Source organism: Thermobia domestica, chromosome 14 (assembly GCF_964235325.1).
Source record: "Thermobia domestica chromosome 14, izTheDome1.hap1.1, whole genome shotgun sequence".
NCBI lineage: Eukaryota > Metazoa > Arthropoda > Insecta > Zygentoma > Lepismatidae > Thermobia > Thermobia domestica.
The window spans coordinates 157,966,918-157,991,462 of record NC_137467.1 but is presented as its reverse complement, the minus strand read 5'-3'; the positions used below and the strand labels follow the sequence as shown (position 1 = coordinate 157,991,462).

Here is a 24,545-nt window from a genome sequence, read left to right as displayed (position 1 = left end):
ATCGCGCTTGAGAAATTTCATATCCTGCCATAACCTAATCTCGTCTTCTCAACATGGTTTCCAAAAAAACAAATCAATTGATACAGCGTTGTTTAACTTTATTAAAGAGGTTTCTACAGTACTTGATAAGGGAAAATATGCAGTAGGTTTATTTGTTGATTTCTCCAAGGCATTCGACAGTGTTCAACATTCTCTTCTACTGGCAAAACTCCAGAAATATGGTATTAGGGGTGTAGTACATGAATGGTTTCGCTCGTACCTGACAAACAGAAAACAAGTAGTAAAAATACAAAAAATAATTAACAATAAACAAGTCACATTTTCATCCACAACTGCTACTATCTCTGCTGGTGTTCCTCAAGGCTCAATTCTTGGGCGAATTCTTTTTTTATTTTACATAAATGATCTTGTTCAATATATGTATCCCCAACATATTGTACTATATGCTGACGATGTAAATGTCATAGTAACAGCGGACGATACAGTTGAACTAGAAAGTAAATTAAAACAAACTGTGGAGCGTTTGATAAAATGGACATCTCAGAATCAACTGCTGATAAATGCAAAGAAAACAAAAGCACTAAATTTTCATTACTCATGTACACCTCGAACAGTACCACCCATTGTGATAAATTCAACTGATGTAGACTATTCAAAATCCACTAAATTTTTAGGTGTAACAATAAGCAATAGGCTTACATGGGATGCACATATTACTGAGCTAAACAGCAAATTAAGTCGTATCTGTTTTGTCATTTATAGACTACGTGGTTCAGTGTCAAAAGAAACTTTGCTGTTATTGTACTATGGTAAGTTTCAATCATTGTTAAATTACGGAATAATTTTCTGGGGAGCCTCCTATTCCAGTGTTACTACTTTTCGTCTACAGAAAAAGGCAATAAGATCTATTTTTAATCTATCACCAAGGTCCTCATGCAAAAGGGTCTTTCAGTCAAATAAAATTTTAACTGTGCCTTGTCTGTACATATACAAAAGTATCATATATGTAAAGAGAAATGAAAGTAGTTTTCTTCATGTTGACGATGTACATTCATACAACACACGACAAAAGAATAACATATTCACAGCATACCAAAACTATGCGTGCACCAAAAGAAGTGTTCTTCCTATGTCCGCTAAGTTGTTTAATAAGCTCCCAAGTTATTTGAAGAATATCAAAAACATACGAAATTTCAAAAATGAACTATTTAATTTTTTGTGTAACAAAATGTATTATCATATTAATGAATACTTGGGTGATAGTTTGTAAAATAATGTAAATCAATTATATTGAAATCTCTTATTATTATTTGACAAGTCCTATGTACTGGTCTCTGACCAATAATGTACGACATGGATGAATAAACAATGAATGAATGAATGAATGAATGAATATATATGAAACATTAGCTACTAATTTTCTTCCTTGCATTTGAACGTTGAATAAAATGATTTGAACTATATCTCGAGTTCTGTCAGTGAGTATTTTAGTTATTCTAATTTTAATGCACAATGTAGTCTAGTATATCATAAGCTTGAAACGATTTATTTCGTTCAGATGTTATTGTAACAATACGTAAGAGAAACGACATTCATGCTATTGTCACATATTATTATTATTATTATTATTATTATTATTATTATTATTATTATTATTATTATTATTACTACTACTACTACTACTACTACTACTGCTACTACTACTACTACTAATAATAATAATAGAGCTCGAAATAAGTAGCTTTCCAATTGACAAATAAACAAAGTTGGGCGCAATAATAATTGCTGTATATCACGCTTGATTTTTGGAGCGTACCATTACACCCTACAAAATACCATAATTTTGACCATCATGCACAATAATTACCAGCTACTTAGCTGGCAGCCCTGTCGTAAATCATTTCATTAACACTGGCAAACAAAATATAAGGGAAGTAAAAGAACAGTGTTAAGTTCTTATATAATTTGAATTCACAATGGCTGGTGAGGCGTCTGTTAAGTTGGAATTGAAGTGCAAAGAAGAAATTGTTTGTGACTTACCTCAGCAAGATCCACTCGAAGGGAAAGGGTGGACATACGAACTGATGACTGACCACAAAGAGTTAATATTATCTACAACGGAAGGAGAGCAAACAATAGACAAGGGTACAGCTATGTATTCTTTGGATGTGAAACTGACCGTTAATATGCTGAAATCAGAACTTGCAGAATCAGATCCTGCATTAGAAAGTAATATAGAAACGCTACGAAAAAAAGTGGTTCAGGAGACTTGCGCGTCGTACTCTAATGACTCCCAACAATTAACCACTAAAAATTTAAATTTAGTTCGGTCAGAAAGGTAATGTTCAATTTTTCATATACTAAATGGCTCAGATTGACAATACGGTTACATGGGTTCGGAAAATTGTTGGTTAAAAGAAATGCTTCACAAGGAGTATTTAGATATGGGAGATATCTAGAACATAAGTTAGTAATCTACAATTTGAAAATGGCGTGGCACACATACACTAGCTGTATACCAAATAATAACAAGGAATCGATTTTTTTGTTAAGTTATGAAGGAGTATTTTCTTTTTCAAGATAAACACTACTACTCATACAAATCTTCTGTAGTTTATATCTTGATAAAAAAAAAGGATTCTTTTATTATTAATTACACGTTAATCACTAATTATTGCACATATATAAAATATAGGTGCTCAACGATATTGTTTTATTTATATAGAGACTTTTGTAAAATAACAAATTGCGAGAATGATATTCATCCTATAATTTTCCAAATTAAACGTGGAATGTATTATATTGGAACAAAAACTATGCACGTTTGTAATTTTAGTCAGGATTTAGCTCAAATGAGTCTAGCCTCATTTCTCCGGAGGGCTTAGAAAGACACAAAATAAAGAATATTTTTTACCAACAATGGATGTTCATTAATTATAGAGGTCCATACACAAATCCATTTCATAGGTGCACTAATTTCTTTCAAGGAAGTCAAGTTTTTATATTCCCAGCAATCATTTCTAGGGTATGGACCTCCATTTCTCAATATAGGATCACTTTAGGGGTTTAGTAAACGTACATAATATATCAATTATTGTCGAAACAACTCTAACGAGCATGCGCTAGATGGCCAGTAAAAGGAAGATTGCTATGTAGATTAGGGCATTACGCAGAATGTTGGTAAACGAGGATAGCGCAAAATACTTCATTTAGGATAAACTTACATGTCTTGCGTGTTGAATGTGTACTTGAACGTTCCTAAGCATTTTATAGGTAACATCCTGAAATGCTTTCTCTGCTTGCATATTTGTGTACCGAAGTACCACAATACATTAGGGACGTAATTTCTTAATTATATGGATTCTTTCATTCTCAAACATTTTTCTAGTTCCGTGTCATGATTTGACTCATTGAATTTTGATACTCCATTTCGTTTACAGTGGTTACTGGATGCCGTAACACGGGATTACTTTGCACATCGGTCGTTACTTTGCACGAAATATGAAAAGGGTTTCACAGTCCTTTGTCGGTAAAACCATGAACTGTAAACAGGAAGTTTCAACTACGATGTAAGATAGAACATGTAACTGTATTTTGGCTGTAATGTTGGGGGTTAGCATCAGTTCTAATTACGGGGAGTTTTTGTTCTAGTGGTATGGCAAGCAGTTACTCTAAAAACAGCCTAAATTTAAAAGAATTTTCGTCAAAGTTAAGTCAGTTGGTAGAATACTAGTGCATATAATTTGACTTTGATGCAATCGTTGCAATTGAAATGTGAAACGTTTCAGAGGTGACGTTACTTTCAACAACATACAAAAAAGTATGTTGAACATGCGTTTCTGTGCAATGTTTTCATTCAGTATTTAAACATTTCACACTCTACACAAAACTGCATGCATTTTATTAACATCGATATTATAATGATAGTAACGGTATCAGTACTTAGTTTGAATTATCGATATTTGTAAAGGAAATTATGTATTTTCTGGTATCGACTCTGGAACCACATTCTAATAGTTTAATATATGTCCCACACAAATGCCAACTGACGAACAGAAAAAATCATTTTTGTAAACTGATTTGATTTGGTTATTCCCTTTGTCCAAGAATATGATCCGAGCACTAATCAGTTTAAGATTTACGGGGTTGGTAACTTTCAGGCTCAAACCCACCCAAAATTGCATGATTTTTTTTTTTTTTTAACGGCAAGTCTGCAATTAGACTCAAACAGTGACTTTAATCGGTTCTTACAGGTTTAGTCACTTCCTGGAACTGTTTCTGCGTGAGTCACTTGTTGGAACTGTTCGTGCCTTTGTTGTGGCGTATTAGTTCAGAGATTAGTGGTAGTTCATATTTTTCCCACTAAGTGTCTCTGTACAGTCATATGGCAGTTTGTTACTGTGGCGTCACATGTTTTGTCTGCTTGTATGTGTGTGCTGTTGCTTGTGGGATGCGGTGAGCGGGTAATTGAATTTTCGTTTCATGGCGACGATCCAGTGAGCAAGTGCGATTGAAAAACCGTAACATGAATTCAGTACAAAGAATTTGAACTTGTCGTTTTTAAATAGGTTTGTATTAGATTCGGATATTAACTCATATCGCTTTTCAGCACTGTGTGGTTTAATTGAGTTAGAGGAAACCTGCGATGGTTGTGGTCGAAGGCTGAAGATATTCCCGACGTATAGTAAAAGTGGGCGTTTATTAGTTAGTCTTGTTTGTAATAATAACAAGTTTGCTCGCTTTAATAAATCGACGTCGTGCAGCGAGGAACATTTTTCAGTAATGTGTAGTTGAGTATTGAGCATGTGTTCCTGCTATCTTACTTTTTCGGGAATCATCAATTATAAGTTCATTATTCATGAGTGTTCTGATATGGCGAAACGGCGAGTGCTTTCGTTTTTTAATTGATATTTTTTTTATTCTTGATTTGCTTTGCATTTGAGTATTTGGCAAAGTATTTGTTTTGCTGCTGGTTCCATTATCTTGGTGATATGTAATTTATTTTTCCTTGTGATGCTTCACTGATTTATAATTAGTGATGAGTGTTTTTTTTTTAATTTTTTTTCCTTCTTACGTTAGCTTTATAGTAGTGGTTTGACTGAATATTATTTTTTTGGGATGTTTCTATGGTGCTTCAGTAGGGTGGGGGTGGGGTGTTAGTCCCCATATAGATATCAATATTGATAGTCACCTTTTCACCTGGATTGATTAAGAAAGGTGTTTAGTAACATTTTGGCACTTGTCTTTATAGTATAATTCTTAACATTGTACATTACTTTGACTCGGACAGTAACTATAACCGATTCAACTGATCCAATCCCGGGAGCAAATTGAAGCAGTTTAGAAATCATTCCTAAACTGCTCCCGACACCGGATCAGATAAATCGCTGCAGTCACTGTTTGAGTCAAAGTAAAGATTTGCCTAAGAATCCATTCCTAGTGACAGCGATTGCATCAAAGTCCCATTATTCATGGCAGTATTCTACGAAACTAATTTAACTTCGACGGAAATTCTTCTAGATGATATCTGTTAAATTTTATCAGCCTTTACAGTGACTGCTTTCCATACCTCTACTAGAACAAACTTTCCCTGTAATTTGAACTGAATTTGACCGCAAACATTATAGCCAAAATACAGTTACATGTTCTGTCTTACGGTGGCAGTTGAAACTTCCTCTCTACTGTTCATGGTTTTACCGAGAGAGTACTGTGAAACTCTTCTTCAAATTTTGTGCAAAGTATAAACCCCGTCTTATGGTACTTAAAAGCAGTTTTATGCAAGACATTATAGTTTTGATTAAACGGTAGGTTATATATCATTATTTAGTTTACGTTAACTGGGGAAAAGGAAGTGTTAAAGAAGATGTTATTAACTTTCTCTTTCTGTGTCAGCACATTAGGATTATGAAGCTCGATTATTCGTATACTAATTCATAACAGCTAGTTAATATACACTTATAACTAACATTATGGAGTAGGGTAGTATAGATGTGAAAGAGTAGAGATGAGAAAATGATCAAATAGGGCCGCTATCACTTTCGAGTCCATAGTCCTCTGGCGCAGTAGGTGTTGCTCATTAGTATATATTTTGTTTAATTTTTATAATAATAGTTATTATTATAATTATGATAAGGAATTGAGAATGTACCGGAAAGGACATTAGAATCGCAAGATTGTGGCTTCTCTTATTTATTCTTATCAGTTTTTTATTTCAAATTTTTTTATGCACTTTTTTTTCCCTGAAGCTAGTGCTATTTCGCCTGGCGCGTGGTAAAATACAAGTTTGTATAGTGTTATAATAAGAATTTATACATAATGCTGCGGAAAAAATTCGTAATGTGTATCATTTGTTTAACATAACATAAAAAGGTATAGCAAAAAAATATATATATTAATAATCATAACCTATGGAGTAATCGTGGACAACACATAATGATTCCAGTTATGTATAAAAATATTTATAATAATCTTTAAAATATTCAGAACTCGAAATCGAAAATGGCATCATTAATAACTACAGTTTGGAATCAAATAAATAAAAAAAAAGTAAGAAGTTGTTTGAGATTCATATATAGGTCCATTTTTTCTATAAGACCCTCGAAAATTTTAGTCATTTCACTTGTCTTTTAAATGGTGTGATTTCAAATTATAACCTCTATGGTGAGAAGCAGAACGCACACTATTAATAGTTCCAAATTCTAAACATGTTACAAATAAGACGATTGGGTATAATTATATAGCTGTTACCTAGGATATTATTATCCCTTCCTATATTGTAGTAAATGATAATTAATTATTTCATTCATCGGGTAGCGATAACGTGATTTGAAATGAAATATCTCCATGTTAGTTCCTCAGAGCGCGTAAATGGGAAGTCAAAATTTAGAGTAGATAAAAAAATAGAAGAAATGGATAATTTTAGTTTTTGTTATCTACGGACATAATTGTATGGTTTATATTGTATCATATAGCAACAAATGTGTTTCTCTCAGTTATTACGGATAAGACAATTTCAAATTATATCCTTTGTGCTGAGAAGCGAAAAACTATTATTATGAACCACAAGTTTGATAATATTTCAAGAATATGGATTAGAAATATTTTCCTGACCTTTTTCGGATTTGTACCTTTTACTTGCAGCTATTCTACAACCAACTTTACGGAATAATAAATTTATTTATTTTCATTTTTAGTAGTTAAGTGTAACAAATTAGGAGTTCGTGCTTTCTACAATTTAGAAATTTGTAAGAATATCTTTAGCATGAAACTACAAAGAAAGTTGTATTTTCTGTATTGTATTGTATTGAATTGTTGGAAGTTGTATTGAATTTTTATTTATAGCAATTGGAGGTTTAATTATGCAGTTGTGCTTTGAAAGTTCTCCAGAAAGAACTGCCCAATAAATATCGTTGTAGTGCATATTTAGAAAGTTAGGCCCGAGAAATATGGTTGTATATTTAAAAGTTTACTACTCAGGCCAGATGTGATTTATGCTTTGTAAGCCTGAATCCTGCCCGCGGGCTAATCATTTTATATATTAAGAAGAAGGGGTTGTAGTTATTGTTACTTTTACTTAAATATTACTTAACACATTCCGGACGGACTGCGAGCTATGCTCGCACTGTACTATTCTTTTTTGTAGCAATGAAACGATGGGCGACGCTCGCACCTCGTTTCGTGTATTTGTTAATCGTGAGTACGTGGTTCAGATTCCAAGTGCTAGGTGGCGTGTGTGCTCAATTTTTGTCACAACTGAGCTGTAATTACAACTTTGTAGGAATACGCGGTTTTTTGTCTTTTCTTGTGAAAATGGCGAAGAAGTTGAATTTTTCACACAAAGGCTAATTACACATGATTTTCGAGTTTCCATGTGGGCATAACAAGTATCATTATTGAAACTCTCACATTGTGTATTTTGTGTCTCGTTTCCAACTATAGCTTACATATTACATGCGTATAGGATATTTTTGTAGTTTTTGTTACATTGTAAAAATTTTTCTCGCTTTGCGTAATTGATAGAAGTATATATGCAGTAAAATGTTAGTCAATATATACCAAGTGTTGAATGATACACACCTGTGTAAAGGGGAAGTTCTGTAGTTTGTAAAATGGTATAATCAGTAGCATTGTGTTGAAAACTGTATTTTCTACGAATTTTTAAAATATGCCAAAAAACCGTCGTCTACAAGGAAAAATCAGGTATTAAAAGGCCCGTCCGGAATGGGTTAATTATGCACCAAGGCAGACGGTGATGACGGCAATGAATGAACGGTAGAGTGAGAAAAGTGGGAGGAAACTGCAGAATACCGCGAAAACCCACGTACACGTTTTTGTTCTTCAACTACAAAACTAGCTTGACGGAATCCAAACGAAGTAGCAGAGCTATACCATTCAGCCACCGTGTCCCCAGTAAAAATAGTACCACTTTACAGCTCTCCTACAATACATATGCTATACTGATATTAGTTTATTTAGGAATTCAGTATTTAACTACAATATGATATAATTAAGAACATGCTTCTCGAAACTATTGTCATAATAGATTTTGTCTTTTTTTTTTCATCTAACTTCTGCGCTGATGACGGATAATTAATTAAAGAAGCTGATTGTAAAATTAATTTTTAGCACTTTTACGTCGGGAATCGAACTCGGGACAACATGCACCAATGGCACGCGCTAGCAATTCGAACAACGGCGAAGGCTTTATCCACATGCACAAACTGTCCTATGACGAGAGCATGACAAAACTAGTGATGGGTAAATTCTTGGGAATATATTTTTCGGGAATGTTCCCGGGAAGATTCCCAAAAATGGGTATTTTCTTTGAATTTATGAACAATCACAAATAAAAATGCATTCTATTTCTATATTATCATTTCAAAGGTAAATTCTTTTTTATATCACAGTATATTATTACAGTTTTCCCCAGAGGAGTCTTTAAAATGTATATTCTGAATGATGTTATTTTATTAATATTTTATTATATTTAGAGAGTACGTATTAATGGATGTTTATTTACAATATGTTTTACGAAAGAAAATATGTTTCAAAAATGGTATTGTAGGTCCACATACTTTTAAACCGCTAAAAAGTTTAAATTTACATGTAAGTGGATTTCCTAAACTTGACTCTACTACTGATATAAAGATATTACATTTTTACGTTATAAACAAATTAGGTTGGGTAACTGGCAGAAGACACATGTCCCACCATTTTGTCAACATTTAGGCATAAATATGTATGTTCACAATATTTGCAAGAAGAATTCTTATCTTTATAATTTTGCATGTAATATTGCCAAACGACCTTTTTTCCTGCCCATTTCTCAAAATGTCATGCTTTAATTGACATGTAAGTGAAGTCCGAGTACCTCTTCAAGAATTCAAGCCAGAGACAGGAGACAGACCAACGTCTATTGCTAACGGTGTTTGAGGGTTTATTAATAGCGCTATATCTCCATTTCTACGTAATTCTAAATTACTTAAAAGTGGTTCCTTTTCATAATTTGTTATTTAGTACTTTGCTACTTTTGACTATTGTTTATCTTTGGTGGACCAGCATATGCTCCTACTTTTTGCGATATTCTATTCTGTTGCGGTTGTTTTATGTTTTCATATGTTAGATTACGTTACCAACATTAAATTCACACAGCATTGCCAAGCGAGCGTTAGCGAGTGAAGGTGGGATATAGCCCCGCAGGGCACGTTCTTTTCTACCTTCGTTACCAGCAATTCACTATCTTTTCTCACATAAATCACTTCCACTTACACTTACGGTTCGTGCAAATCCCATACCGCCCTAAAAAATTGTGTTCGATACTTTGTGGATTACTTGAACATCACTACCAACTCATTTGTTCCGTAAATTGTCCTACGTTTTGCTAGTGTTTGGCCCCTATACTAAACAGTTACTCTACTTTTTAGTTCAAATAGAAATTAAACTTAAGAAAATCATATTATTAGTTATATAAAGTACAGTCAATAGTTTTTGATTTTTTAACGTCCAAATTCTTTAAAACCTAGAAGTAAGTCATAATATATTAAAATAAAGGAATTAATCATATTGTTCTTATAATTTGGAAGATAAAGTAATGAAATGGAAATAAATTCCTTCCCGGGATTTTATAGGCCAGGGAGAAAAACCGGGAATATTCAGGGTCTCAAATAAAAAAGTAAGAAATTGTTTGTGATTCATATCTAGCCCCATTCTTTCTGTAAGATCCTCGAAAATTTTAGTCATTTCACTTGTCTTTTAAATGGTGTGATTTCAAATTATAACCCCTATGGCGAGAAGCAGAACGGACGCCGTTAATAGATCCAAATTCTAAACATGATACAAATAAAACGATTGGGTATTATTGTATAGCTTTACCTAGGATATTATTATCCCTTCCTACATTGTAGAAAATGATAACTATTTCACCCATCGGGTAGTGATAACCTGATTTGAAGTGTAACACCTCCAACTTAGTCCCTCGGAGTGCGTAAATGAGAGATCAAAATTTAGAGTAGGTAAAAAAATAGAAGAAATGGATAATTTTAGTTTCTGTTATCTACGGACATAATTGTATGTTTTATATTTTATTATATAGCAACACATGTATTTCCCTTAGTTATTACGGATAAGACAATTTCAAATTATATCCTTTGTGTTGAGAAGCGGAAAAAGCATTATTACCAACTACATGTTTGATAATATTTCAAGAAGAAGGATTGGAAATATTTTTCTGACTTCGGATTTCCTTGTTTCGGATTTGTATCTTTTTAATTGCAGCTATTCTACAACCAACTTTACGGAATAATAAATTTATTTATTTTCATTTTTAGTAGTTAAGTGTAATAAATTAGGAGTTTGTGCTTTCTACAATTTAGAAATTTGTAAGAATATCTTTAGCTGAAAACTACAAAGAAAGTTTGAACTCTTTCTATTTCAAACGCTTTCCAATTCGATTTTTTTTTTCTTTTTGGTGCTCTGAGCCTATCGTACAGGTATATATTTGACATATTGCTATTCCTAGTATAAGAGGCAAGTAATTCGTGAGTATTTTTTTTAATGAAGAAGGAAGTATTAATGTCCGTACTGACAAACAATGAAAGAAATTTTGATCGTAGCGTTAGACTTGTTTCAAACTTGGTGATCAGAACGGCTCGTGCTCTGCGGATGGTATAATTTAAGACCTTTTCTTTTAGGCGAGTGAAATGAATTGAGATCTTAGTTGAGAATATAAATGAATGTAAGAATATCCGAGGTACAAACTTTGAAAAAAATTCTAACCATTCTATTTGATACATCTTTCGAAATTTAACAGCTATTGCCAGTTATTTTGCTTCTAATTGCAGAGAATGCAATTTAAGTACAAGATATTTCTTATTAGGTGAGTGAAATAATTTCTTTACTCTGCTTTTAGATTTTAGACAAGTGAAAATGGCTTTAGATACAAGTCGCGCAGGATTTTGTATTTTTTTATTTAAGAAAAGCTTTGGAATAGAAGATTAGGAATAGATTTATCAATACAAAATAACTATGCAAAGTATGTTTTTTGACCAAATAAAATCCTAATACCTTTAAAGATCTGCCCAACTTCGGCTTGTTTTTAGTTTTCCTTTAAAGGGAGGTTGCCATTATGACTACTAATCGATTCCTAAGTGAGGTTGGTTTCAGTTTTTGTTAAGAGGCAGCAGCATTTTATCAGATAATGTTCTCGTAGTACATTTGAAAACTGTATTTTATAATGGACTTTTCGTTCTTCTATATAGACCTCCTGTAGCCTGACATCATCATTATTATTTAATTTCATTTCAGAACGATGTTAAGTCGAATTTCATTGTGGGTTAATGAGATATACTCACAAAATGCCAGCGAAACGTTACTTATTTATTTACAAATTAGCCCGGTACAGTCCAGATTAGGAATATAATCGTAAATACGAAATTATTAGGTACATCCCGCCTTTCGAACAAAATTTTTTAGTAGCATAGAAAACTACACTGTCTAAGCTGAATTTCATTCTGGATTGCAGGTTTACATTAGGAGAGCACAATGATGGCTTTGAATCCAAGGTTTTATGAGAGAAAGATATAAACTGCTTTAAGAAAAACTATTGTCCACTTTTATTATATTTCTTACACGGGGGAATATATTCGATGATCCAATCGAAAGTGTAGGAACGTGAGAGTACAATGAACCAAGACTGACGAGAAGGTTATGGAGCTAATGGCTTATAGTTTACTTGTGTATCAGTTCTTTGATATATTTTGTGTTTCCACGTATATTTCCCTTTCTTTAATTTGCACCTTTTCTAAATTTTTAAAAGTATTTTCAGACTATTTTCGATTGAATTCCACCAAGATATGAGTTTTCTATCATTTTGTCAGTACTGGTGTCTACTGATAGCTTTTATCATGCTTCATACTGCCTTTTTGGACAGTTTCATATTTTTGCACTTGAAGATGTAAACGCTGAGCTATTCCATATAAAATCAGGAAGTTCACGAGTGAACACTCAAAAATTAGAGTTAAATTTTACATTTCAAGTAGCGTTACCAATTGGTGAAAACAAGTGGAAGGCAGAGATTTTTTTCAAAGTCAGTTTTGAAATTACAGGCTCTCAAAATACTGATAATTTACCAGCAAAATATTCCATGCTTGACATTTGTTCGATTAGCACTTGCAGAGATCTCAAAGCTCATAGGATACTAGCAAGTATCAACATAGCACTTGCAACTTAGATATTTTCATTTTGTATCCAAGTAGTATGTGAACAGTCAAGGTAATTTGAATGATATTTTTATTACTTGTTTATGGTAATGAACAATTTGTTAAACAACTAATTTATATTTTAACTGAGTGTGACGTGAAAAGTCACGAAATATCAAAACTGTATTCCAGGTGGCAATAATATCATAGTGTCATCATTAGCACAACGAATTCACACCTGCGGAACTATTTCCAAACAAGCAAACGGAGTGAAATGAATAGTATATACCCAGTCAGGAATGTCCAAGGGAATGGTAACTGTATTCGCATCAATAGTAATTGTATTTAAGCGCAGAACTGAACTTCTACAAACTTGAAAGCAGAAACTTAATGAAACGACATAATGATCCTACCTTCCTCCAGACGCTGTTATGTTTGGACCTTGAATTTACCATGAAACCATTGCCTCCAGGAATCTTAACAACACACAAATCTTGATAGATAAGGTTGGTAACTACTCTTTACATCTCTTATACGTTACAACTTCTATACACTATTCAAATAGTACACGGTGCAGCTTCTACACAATATTCATCTTACCTTCCTCTTCCAAAAAAAAAAAAAAAAAAAGGATAAAACGCAGCGAAATGATAGCTATTTCACAATAAGTTACTAGGTTTGGAAACACACCTGCTCGAAACACAGGTGCCGTAGTGAGTCATCGAAACTGGCAGAAGGCAATTTTATAACTTTTACGTTTGCATAGAAAAGTTTAATCGAATAATTCTGATTCAGGCCTACACATCCAGGATAGCAATGCTACCAACTTGAAATGTGCAAAATATAGCTACAGAACCAAATATTTAAACATGTACAAATTTTAGCATGAATTCCAAATTGAAAAGTTGAATATAATATAAATCAAAGATAGAGTAGTCACATAGATTGATTGTTTTATATCTGTGGGATCAAACTTCAGAAAAACGACCATGTGACATTTCACTATATTTGACCCAAAAGCCGTTGCTTGTAGGGAGCATAAACCCATGGCCGATAGGTTAGTCCGGCGTTTGGTCTACCATGCAGTAACATGTTTAATCATACTTGATATTTAATCTTCTAGTATAAAAATTACAGGAACCATGACCTGTAACAATGTCCATCGTTTCTTTGTGTAACTCTCTTTCCCCTTTCCTAATTTTAATAGTCGGAGTGTATTATTCCAATTTTTCCTTTTATGGTTAATTTTCACCATGTTATGCATTTTCTTTTGATGATTGCGTTTAGTTGCATTACTAATCGGAATTTTTACAATTAATTCTTAAATGTTCACTTATTTCTTTTTAATCCAATTTTTTTATTTCTTGTCCTAGTCAGCTAACCACTAACATTTAAGGAGGCTGGCGTTCTAAGAAATAGTAGTTCCTTTATCCAGGTGAATTGTTTCAGTGTATGTCTTATAGCTGGACATCGAACATGAGACGCCAGGATATTTCTCCAATTGAAGCAACAAAGAATGAGTATTTCTGCATCACTTAGAGAAGCACTAGATAGGATAAATTACATTCACGTTCTAAGAGATGAAAATTAATGCAAACAAAATGAATATAATAATGTGCATCATGCTGAGACAGAGAAAGATGGACAGAACCAAGAAATTTAAACTCTTAAGCATAGACGGTCTGGATTTCCCTCCTGCCCCATGTTTCTGTTTGTTTTTTTCTCTTCCCTTGTGGAATAAATCGCATTTAGTATCAATAGCCAACATAATTTACAATGTGTAATTCATTGAAAAAAAAACTAGGCGAATCGATCGGAGAATATTTAGAATGAGTCTCACATGCTGTCCAAGTAGGGGCACAATCTAAGGCGTATATTCAAATTAGCCATGTAACTGCACTCTGCAATATAGTTGTCCCCGGTTCCATTTCAATTTTTAATTTTATTTACGATTTTTAGATGTATATGGCTAAACATCTGGCTCCAGAAAGAAACCTTAGATCTGTAGGTCAAAATCAGGCAAAAGTTTATCCAGAATCTTCAGAACTTACTGTTGCGTCTACATATATGTAGGATTAATCGAGGATTTGCATTGAGAAAAGCTAAAATATCCTAGATAGACGCACTTTAAATTTGGTATTGGCGCACAATGTTGCGTATAACATGGACCGAAAAAAAAAAGAAATGAACAAGGACTAAGTGACGCTAATGAAGGGCAAACTATCATGAAAATAATAGGAAAAAGAAGAAAAAGCATGCTTGGCCATCTTATTCGGCACTCCAATTGTATCACCATGCTGTTAGTTGAAAATGCAGTAGGAATACCAGCAAAACGAAGACCAAGGACGTAGTATCTAGACAGTTACGAAGAAGTGACGTTATCAGATTTTAAAACTGATCTTTCATGGTAGAGAAAAATTTCAAAATTTCCATGTTGCCCACCTACCTATGTTTGGGAGGAACAAGAAGGAACCGATGATTTAAAGAGTGATTTCCCAAATTTACGATATTGAAACTACTTTCTTAAGGATGATTAGAAAGTTGATTTCATAAATCTACGAAGCCAATTCTACCTCTTGAAGGAGGTCTCCTCACCAATAATCCATGCGGGAATGACATTTCGTAGTTTTGTTAGGTAATGTTCGTGCAGTGTAAATAAAACTTCGAATATAATATGTGCAAGCTCTCACAGGAATATATCCCCTGGTACAAGCTATATTTTACTCTCAAAACACATTGTTTTGTTATTAATAATTTGTTTTCTGCGTTTCTTGTAGGTATCTTAATTTTATTGACTAGTGGTTAGTGGAGGCTAGTTTTGGTCAAATATCTTTACACTTCTATTTCTTTCCTTTTACTGCATGGGTTCTTCCTGTGGCCGTGAAATCGTGTTTTTTGTCGTTGTTTGAATCTTGTAAATATAATCGTAACGTTCATATTGATCTTTACCTTTTTCCCAAAAGTTTACACATCCCTCTGTCACTTGTTTATTCCGTTTTTCCCAGCTTTGCTACGGCAAATCACGATTTCTTCTGTACCTACGTTTTGCATAGACCGAAGTTGGAGAGAACGGTAGACAATGCATAGATACCGTAAAAATGGAAAAGTGAGCAAATGATCAAATTATGCTCAGATATTAAAAAAACTAAAATTATCTTGCGGTGCATATCACGAAACCTGGTTAAACTGTATAGAAAATCTAATAATACTGAATGCAATTCATACTATAATTAAAAGAACATCAAAAGGTTACAAATGAACAAGTAGCTTGTACTGTATATGTTTACGGCCGTTTCGACTTCTTCATTTCCACCTTTATTTTATTTTTTTCTTTTAATACAGGTGTCTGTGTGGCACAATTGATAAATTAAGATTTCACTTACAATAAACTTCGACTGGTCAACACCTTCAGGAGCGTTGCAGTTATAACAATCTCAGACGTTCCACGTCGGATAATCCCATGGGTCCGCTGGAGTCCTCTGCTGATAGTAATAAACGATCGTCCAAGCCGGAACAATTATTCCTTCCTTTTCAATGATTTGGGGCCAGAGTTTGTCACGCAAAACTGAAATTACTAACGAATGTTAAGGTGCTAACACATATGTACTAGTCACTTCACTGCTGATTTCTGCACAATATTAGAAAAAATATTTTACCCAAAGCGTATGCAAATGTAGTACAATCACTGATGGTAAACTAAAAAAAGTTGGCTATCAGGTACGCAAACAGCGATTAAGCTTGCGTAGCTCAATCCGTACAAGGATAGCACTCATAAGAATATAACGTGTGTTTACTTAGGAACAATGCACCGCACTCGCCTTCGTGGGTGTCCTTCCGAGCGACGACCAGGCGTTCGTGCAAAGCACTGAAGGTTCTTTTAGCAAACCAAAGCTTGTATATGGTCAGCCGGGAAAATCCCGATTTTCACTCCTGGCATCGGGACCGGAATTATCGTCCTATTAGCTTTTAGTTATAACTGCGTAGGTGGAGGGTGATTGTCCCGAAAGTCAGATATAAGGAAACAATCACCAAAAATGCTGCACTCACGTGATCAGTGTCCCTGTCTCTTGAGCATATATGGCCGTAAAACCGGAGCTAGGCTTACTAACACAAATGTACAAAATACAAAACTGATGAGAAATGGTTCAAGATTTCTCCTCCATATACGAGGCTTGGTTAATAAAGTCTAAAATTAACTATGTCCTATATCTTTTAAATTCCCAAAAATCAGCCTCAGGTCGTGATAGCCGAAATGTTGTCTTTATGGGGTTATGCTATGTATAGTACGGATTTTTTGTACGAAATAATTTACATCTTGATTTAATTTCGCCTCTTTGCACAGTAAATAAAACAGACAAACCAAAACTTCCAAGGTTGATTCGGTGGTTAGATGGTTAACGCGTTGCTGTCTGGAACAAATGGTCGTGGATTCAAGTCACAGAAGTTGAAATATTTTCATTCTAAATATGTTTCTGTATGTTCACATGTATTATTAATATTACTTTTCTTGCACTTCACATATGTTTTCTTAGACCATGTGTTCATGGATTAGGGTAGTTTACACGAGGTTTCGTTGTATATGCTTACAGTTTCCTATCTTCCCTTCAAAATGGATTTCTATATGTTCACATCTGTTAATATTTATTTAATAAGGCAACAAGTTAATAATTATTTAACAAGTAAGAATATATATTTGCAGAAAATTTAGAACGATGCCAAAGCACATTTTTTTAACACAGGAATGCATTATTTTTCCTTTATTCCGAAAGTTACTGCGATTGGGTGCTATGCAGCCAAACCTTCCACTAACTGATACTGCCGGTGGCATCAGTTTTCTGGACGTACTTGCATTGTAAAATCAGTTTTTCTCTTCAAAAATGACCTATGGATTATTGTTCTGATAAAATATAGAAAGTATCAGTGTTAAAATTGTAATCGTTTTTTTATATATGAACACATTTTAACACTATTTTAGAACAGGAATTCCAAAACTGGTGTCGAATCTGGCGTAATATCACGACTATTTTTTTAACTGTTTACATGTCAAATACGGAAGTAGTTCAAATTTACTATTACATCCAATTACATTACTTACTTTCTTAGAGGAAGAGTGCTGAAATGTATCACGTTGCAATTTCTTGTAATCGATTCTGCATTCAAATAGTATGTTCATTTTTTCCATTGAAATTCAATTCAAGCTGGACGTGGTTAAAATTATCCGTCTCCGGTTTCAACATTTATCGCTATAAAACGAAAATGATAACAAGTATGTAGCAGCTGTTGTTTTGTAAGTGATTAGTTATCCTGTTATCTGATTTTCATAGAGAAAAACTATAAGCTGTGGAGCAGCTCTTCTGCGATCGGGTCAGCGTCCCAACTATACGTTCTGTCTTCTTCCTTAACTTTCTATTCAAATTAAAAGTGCTTCAAATTAACAAGTTTTTTCAACATTTATCTCTATAGAAGTGAAAGAGTACCGTATAACTAGTAATAGATATTTGAGATAGATCCAGCGTCCAAGGAAAAGATTTCTTCTTTGATCTTGTTAATATATGTGAACATGTTGTTACAGATGTACTACCTCATGTTTGAATATTTAATTCGCATATTTTGGAAGTCGACTGTGAAACGATATTCACTTATTTAGTTTGGGTATTGTATAAAATATTTAATAAACCCCACCATGCCATGCATAAAAAAGTTGTAGCTATGTAATAGATATTTGGCAGAAGTTATGTGAATGGTTAAAAAAAATGTGCCGCCTTCACACTTTCTTTTTTACTGCCATGAATTTTAACCTTTATCCTGATTTGAAATATTATTTTACTACTAGGCAATGCGGTTATTTGGTTGTTTTCGAGCCAGTGATGTATGTTTTAATCACTACAAGATTTTACCGTTCCGACATTTACGTTGGTTATTTCACACATTCCGCTAACACCGTATCAGTTGTTCATAAACGCAGATATTTACGAATTTTGTAACATTTTGAACTTGTTCATTATAGTTACCTTAGTGTAAACCTAACGTTCGGCTGGTATTGTATATGTTGGCGATTCTACCTACCTGCACAATTGTCAGAGCTGAAAGGGTTAATTATGGTTATTAACAATAAGGAAAAAGACGTTAAATTTTGAATAACTTACTTAGCGTGAGATAAACGAAAACAAATTTTACGTGCTATATATTTAGTTAACATTTACAATAAGAAGACATCACATTTTTATACAAATAATGAAATCGATATGTCTACGATAGGCGGGTCACGTCGCTTGCGTCAGTAATACGCTTGTGAACTAAAACGTTTGTGAAATTTTGGTGTGTCAAAAACAATAAGATAATATTATAGGATACGATACTCTAAGAATGGGCTATAATGATCGAAGTTGGCATGGTTTAGTGCAGGATGATACCCAGTCGAGAAGTTAAATTTATGAGGTGTGGGACTTCGGGTTTTGTTAATCACTGGGTGAATGAGTTTCGTATATTCTTGAATCTATACTAAAATTTAAAGTGAAGTATATATATATATATATATATATATATATATATATATATATATATATATATATATTACTTTTTAAGCTATTACTGCTAAAATTACACATTGAAAATTACTATGAAATCTTCAAATGAATGTCACGTTTCTTGCAATTAAGTTAGTCTTTTGACCTTCATTCACAATTTCGCGAACGTATGTTCAGTATGCTGTACTTTCTTCTAACCCGCGAAACAAACACCTGATCATGAGGGTGCTATCTCTGCAACAAAATGTGCAGAAAACCAATGCGTAACTTCAACTTTGAAATTTCACAGATAGTACAGTAAATGCAACCGGGACCAAGCTTATGCCTATTCTCCCTGGTTCAAGATTTGTGCAGGAACTTGAACTTAACTTGTACTTTAATGAAATGTGAACTAGTTTCAAGACGCATTTATGCGAAGAAAACATATTTTGACTGAAATCTTATAAATAAAATATATACTTCCTTCGAAATGCGATGGTAGAGTCGAGAAAAGATTTTCTTGAAAATTTATTTCAAGTGTTAATTATTATTATTATTTTGTAGTTTTTACGCTGTAAGTGTTTATAAGTGTCCAGTGTTCAATACAATATTATACGTATAGTATTACGTGATTTTATTCCTCCAAGTTTGTGTTTAAAGATGGTGAATTATGTATGACGTCGTTAAAGGTACGTAGATATACTTAGTGAAGAGTGTCCGTAAGTGTTCTTTTTAATCGAAAGCTTTCCGCTAAAGTTTCCTGTAGGAAATATTCTATTGTAGGTTTTCAGCAAACCAATTGTAATAAAAAGAAATGAATATCACTGAACACTAAGGGTTATAATAAACTAACATGTGGAGTTTGCAAATGTAATTATATAAGCTTTGCTACGAAAATATATACACAGACCATATCAGTGAGCTCTGAAATACAAAGTAACAAAATAATATATAAGATTCAGTCTACAGAGCATTTGTTACCTAAAGAGTAGTATATACTCTTTCGACAATCGAGATGAGACGAGCAATGTTTACGATGCTTTTCGTCTCGTCTCGATTCTCATCTCCAAGGCGTGACGATATTGTGAGTTAGCCTTGTCCCGTCTCAAATTAGGATGTTAACCCTCATCCTGATTTTGTTCGGTTTGTTTTAGAATCGAAATGGGAAATTTCCCTTTTATTGGACATCATTACACAAAACCGAAATTTTTTTTTTTTTTTTTTTTGCCTAATGTCACATTTCTGCTTGTAATGGTATGACCTGTGCGATAATAAGTTTTTATTGTTTAAATATTTCACGAGATACTTATTATTATTCCTGAAAATTTGATACTTCAAGTATTGAAACAAACGACTATTCAAATATATGAATGTAATAAAACGTCTGTCGTTGCCGATCAATCGTAATCGAAATTCCTAGAGTTAAAAAAAAAAAAAGTTGCTCGACGTGTATTCGGTGGAAGAACCTCCAGATTACTGGTCAAGCGTCTGGACCACTGAACCATGATTACTACGCTGTAAACGATAAATCTTTAGTCTGGTTACGTTAAATTTCTCTGCCTCAGCTTGGAAAGTTGTATGGTACTCTTTTTTTTTTTTTTCGTTTCAAAACATCTTCTATGTTCCAGTTATGATGATATAAGTGAATAATCTTCGGTAGTTGTTCTTAAACCTGTGGATCATAAGTTTTTTTTCACGCGAAACTACAGATAAGACATTTAATTCTCATACTGTACATTTGTTTCAAAGCAGCCGCCATTATCTCGTCAAAGACATAACCGCCACGATATAAATGATTGTTAAATTTGATATAGTGAAACAAACTACAGCCACTTATCTTGAGAATAGAGAGATATGGAGACTTCTCAGTGGTACTCCATTTCATATTTTTAAAATACTTCATGTACTAAAAAGACTAAGCGAAATTTTATCATGAAATATAGCGTATGATTACATTTTTTTGTTGTTACTTAATGATTGTCTGCATTCACATTTCCTTGTTTGTTGAATTTGTTACAGGCGCGATAACATATTAGCTGTCCACGGAGAAGAGGATACAGTCATTACATTAAAGGAAGTAGTTTCTCATTCAGATGAGGAATCACATACTTTGATACAATTTGGCGAAGGAATTCATCGATCACGTTTGTCAAGATATATGCTGACAAAGGAAAGTGAAAAGCGTCATACGTACGAAAAGAGTGGTAAACGCTTTAGTCGAAGTTCAACTTTGTCAAGCGGTAACTTATTGCATACAGGTGAAAAAACCCACATCTGCGGAGTGTGTGGAGTGAGATTTAGTGTATGTTCAAGTTTGGCTACGCACATGTTAATCCACACAGAAAAAAAATATTACACTTGCCAAGAGTGTGGTAAAGCATTTAGTCGACGTTCAAGCTTGGCTAATCACCTGTTAATCCACACAGCTGCAAAACATCACACATGCCAAGAGTGTGGTAAGGCATTTAAACGACGTTCAAGTTTGGCTAGACATATCTTAATCCACACAGGACAGAAACCTCACACATGCCAAGAGTGCGGTAAGGCATTTAATCAACGTTCAAGTTTGGCTAAACATATGTTAATCCACACGGGAGAAAAATATTACACATGCCAGGAATGTGATAAGGGATTTAGTCTACGTTCAAGTTTGGCTACACATATGTTAATACACACAGGAAAAAAACTTCACACATGCCAAGAATGTGGTAAGGGATTTAAACGACGTTCAAGTTTGGCTAGACATATGTTAATCCACACAGGACAAGAACCTCACACATGCCAAGAGTGCAGTAAGGTATTCAATCAACGTTCACGTTTGGCTACACATATGTTAATCCACACAGAAAAAAAAAATTACAGTTGCCAAGAGTGTGGTAAAGCATTTAGTCGACGTTCAAGCTTAGCTAATCACCTGTTCATCCACACAGCTGCAAAACATCACACATGCCAAGAGTGTGGTAAGGCATTTAAACGTCGTTCAAGTTTGGCTAGACATATCTTAATCCACACAGGACAAAAACCTCACACATGCCAAGAGTGCGGTAAGGCATTTAATCAACGTTCAAGTTTGGCTACACATATGTTAATCCACACGGGAGAAAAATATTACACATGCCAGGAGTGTGATAAGGGATTTAGTCTACGTTCAAGTTTGGCTACACATATGTTAATCCACACAGGAGGAAAACCTCACACATGCCAAGAGTGCGGTAAGGCATTTACTCAACGTTCAAGTTTGGCTAGACATATGTTAATCCACACAGGACAAAAACCTCTTACATGCCAAGAGTGCGATAAGGCATTTAATCAACGTTCAAGTTTGGCTAGACATATGTTAATGCACACAGGAGAAAAATATTACACATGCCAGGAATGTGGTAAGGGATTTAATCTACGTTCAAGGTTGGCTACACATATGTTAGTACACACAGGAGAAATATTACACATGCCAGGAGTGTTCTAAGGTATTTAGTCTACGTTCAATTTTGGCTACACATATGCTAATCCACATAGGAGAAATACTTCACACATGCCAAGAGTGTGGTTCGGCATTTAAACGACGTTCAAGTTTGGCTACACATATGTTAATCCACACAGGACAAAAACCTCACACATGCCAAGAGTGCGGTAAGGCATTTAATCAACGTTCAAGTTTGGCTACACATATGTTAATCCACACAGGAGAAATATATTACACATGCCAGGAATGTAGTAAGGGATTTAATCTACGTTCAAGGTTGGCTACACATATGTTAGTACACACGGGAGAAAAATATTACACATGCGAGGAGTGTTGTAAGGAATTTAGTCTACGTTCAAGTTTGGCTAGACATAAGTTAATCCACACAGGACAAAATCCTCACACATGCCAAGAGTGTGGTAACGCATTTTGTCATCTTTCAAGTTTGGCTAAACACATGTTAATCCATGAAGGTGCGAAATCTCACACGTGCAAAGACACTGGAATGGAACTAATTCAAAGTTCAAACGTGTTCACCCATACAGGAAGAAAACGTCACACGTGAAAAACTGTGGAAAAGGAGAAAGTCTACGCTCGAACTTTAGAAGACATTTCAATAAAGTAAAGACTACAGAGATTCAAAGCGTAGATGGCATTTACTCAAAGCTCACACATTGCGAATCACATGTTAATCCACACAGGACAATAATCGCACGTGCGGAGAGTATAGAAAAACATTTACTGGCAGTTCACATTTGGCAAATGGCAATATTAAAAAAAAAAAAAAAAAAACATTCCAATAACCAAACACATGCAAATGGTGTAGAATAGGATTTAGTCTGGAATCAGCTTTGGCAAGACATGCAACTAGACATAGGATATAAGACGGGATTTGACAAGATTTTAAGTCAAGTTTTGGAAAACATGTTAAGGTTACGAAAAATATCCTACAAAAGAGGTTTACAATAATATTAAATATTAATAGAAACAGACCACATTAAGACCTTCAAATGATATACCTCCCGTTGGCAACGAAATGTCTTTTGGAATACAAGTTTTAAGTTCGTAATTTTGGGGCATATTACGGCAAATTGGTTCCGCATCTACTCTACGAGCTGCCCTTCTGTCTTGCCGTCACAGGAATTGCAGCATAGTGAAAAAATGGCTGACGCCGAGGAAGATTCGAATTGAGGATTCCACAAGTGAATGTTTGTCTGAGAATAGTGACTCCAAATATACCCCTTTTTGAGCCTTCATATATGTAATGAAGTTAGGGGTAACAAGTTTAAGCGACATCGATAATGAGGGTGCACCTTCATCAGCTACAAGTGTAGTTCCAGCAGAAGAAACATGTTTTATGTCTATTCCAACACTAGGGCCCTCTGGACCATCTGCGATTTGGCTGCATCTTGCTGACCAATACATGGTTGTACAGGTCCGTTTCACCGCATATATTTATATTTCTCAAGACGTTTTTTCATGCTCATTGACGGAAACTTTGGGCAAATTGAAGGAAAGAAGCGATCAAAAAATCAAGTCCTCCTCCCTGTCACATGGGTTAAATTGATCAGACGAACTTCACTCAAAAATCGCATTAAGGTTGTATGTGTCAAAAGAACTCACTAACAATATTGAACATGATTTCACTCCAGTTCCTAATATCTTTGATTTCAAAGGACTTTAATGGCATTCTTATTTAAAGTGTTTATGACTTTAACGGAATTCGTGGTGTATGTTCGGAAAGAGTTTGTGTACCAAAAGCTCGTTACACAGTATCTTCTACTCTTTTTCGCTCACTGTCGTTTCTGAAGCGCGGGATGATGATGTAAAGTGAATGTGCATGTGGGTGGTTAAAAATACAGTTCGTACCTATGTTTTCTA

At 34.1% G+C, this 24,545-nt stretch overlaps 1 protein-coding gene across 1 annotated transcript; it reads left to right on the top strand.

The window, feature by feature from the left end:
* The first annotated feature begins 1,857 nt into the window (after window positions 1-1,857).
* LOC145670439 (uncharacterized) lies at window positions 1,858-24,545 on the top strand. Its single transcript, XM_081739116.1, has 2 exons — window positions 1,858-2,338; window positions 21,221-24,545. The coding sequence occupies exons 1-2, from the start codon at window positions 1,977-1,979 to the stop codon at window positions 22,665-22,667; spliced, it is 1,809 nt and encodes a 602-aa protein (XP_081595242.1). The 5' UTR covers window positions 1,858-1,976; the 3' UTR covers window positions 22,668-24,545.

Excerpts from the sequence above, each read along its gene's own strand:
- LOC145670439 (XM_081739116.1), top strand. The coding sequence starts at position 1,977 with ATGGCTGGTGAGGCGTCTGTTAAGTTGGAATTGAAGTGCAAAGAAGAA. Across the intron at positions 2,339-21,220 it reads AATTTAGTTCGGTCAGAAAG|GCGCGATAACATATTAGCTG; the intron begins GTAATGTTCAAT and ends AATTTGTTACAG.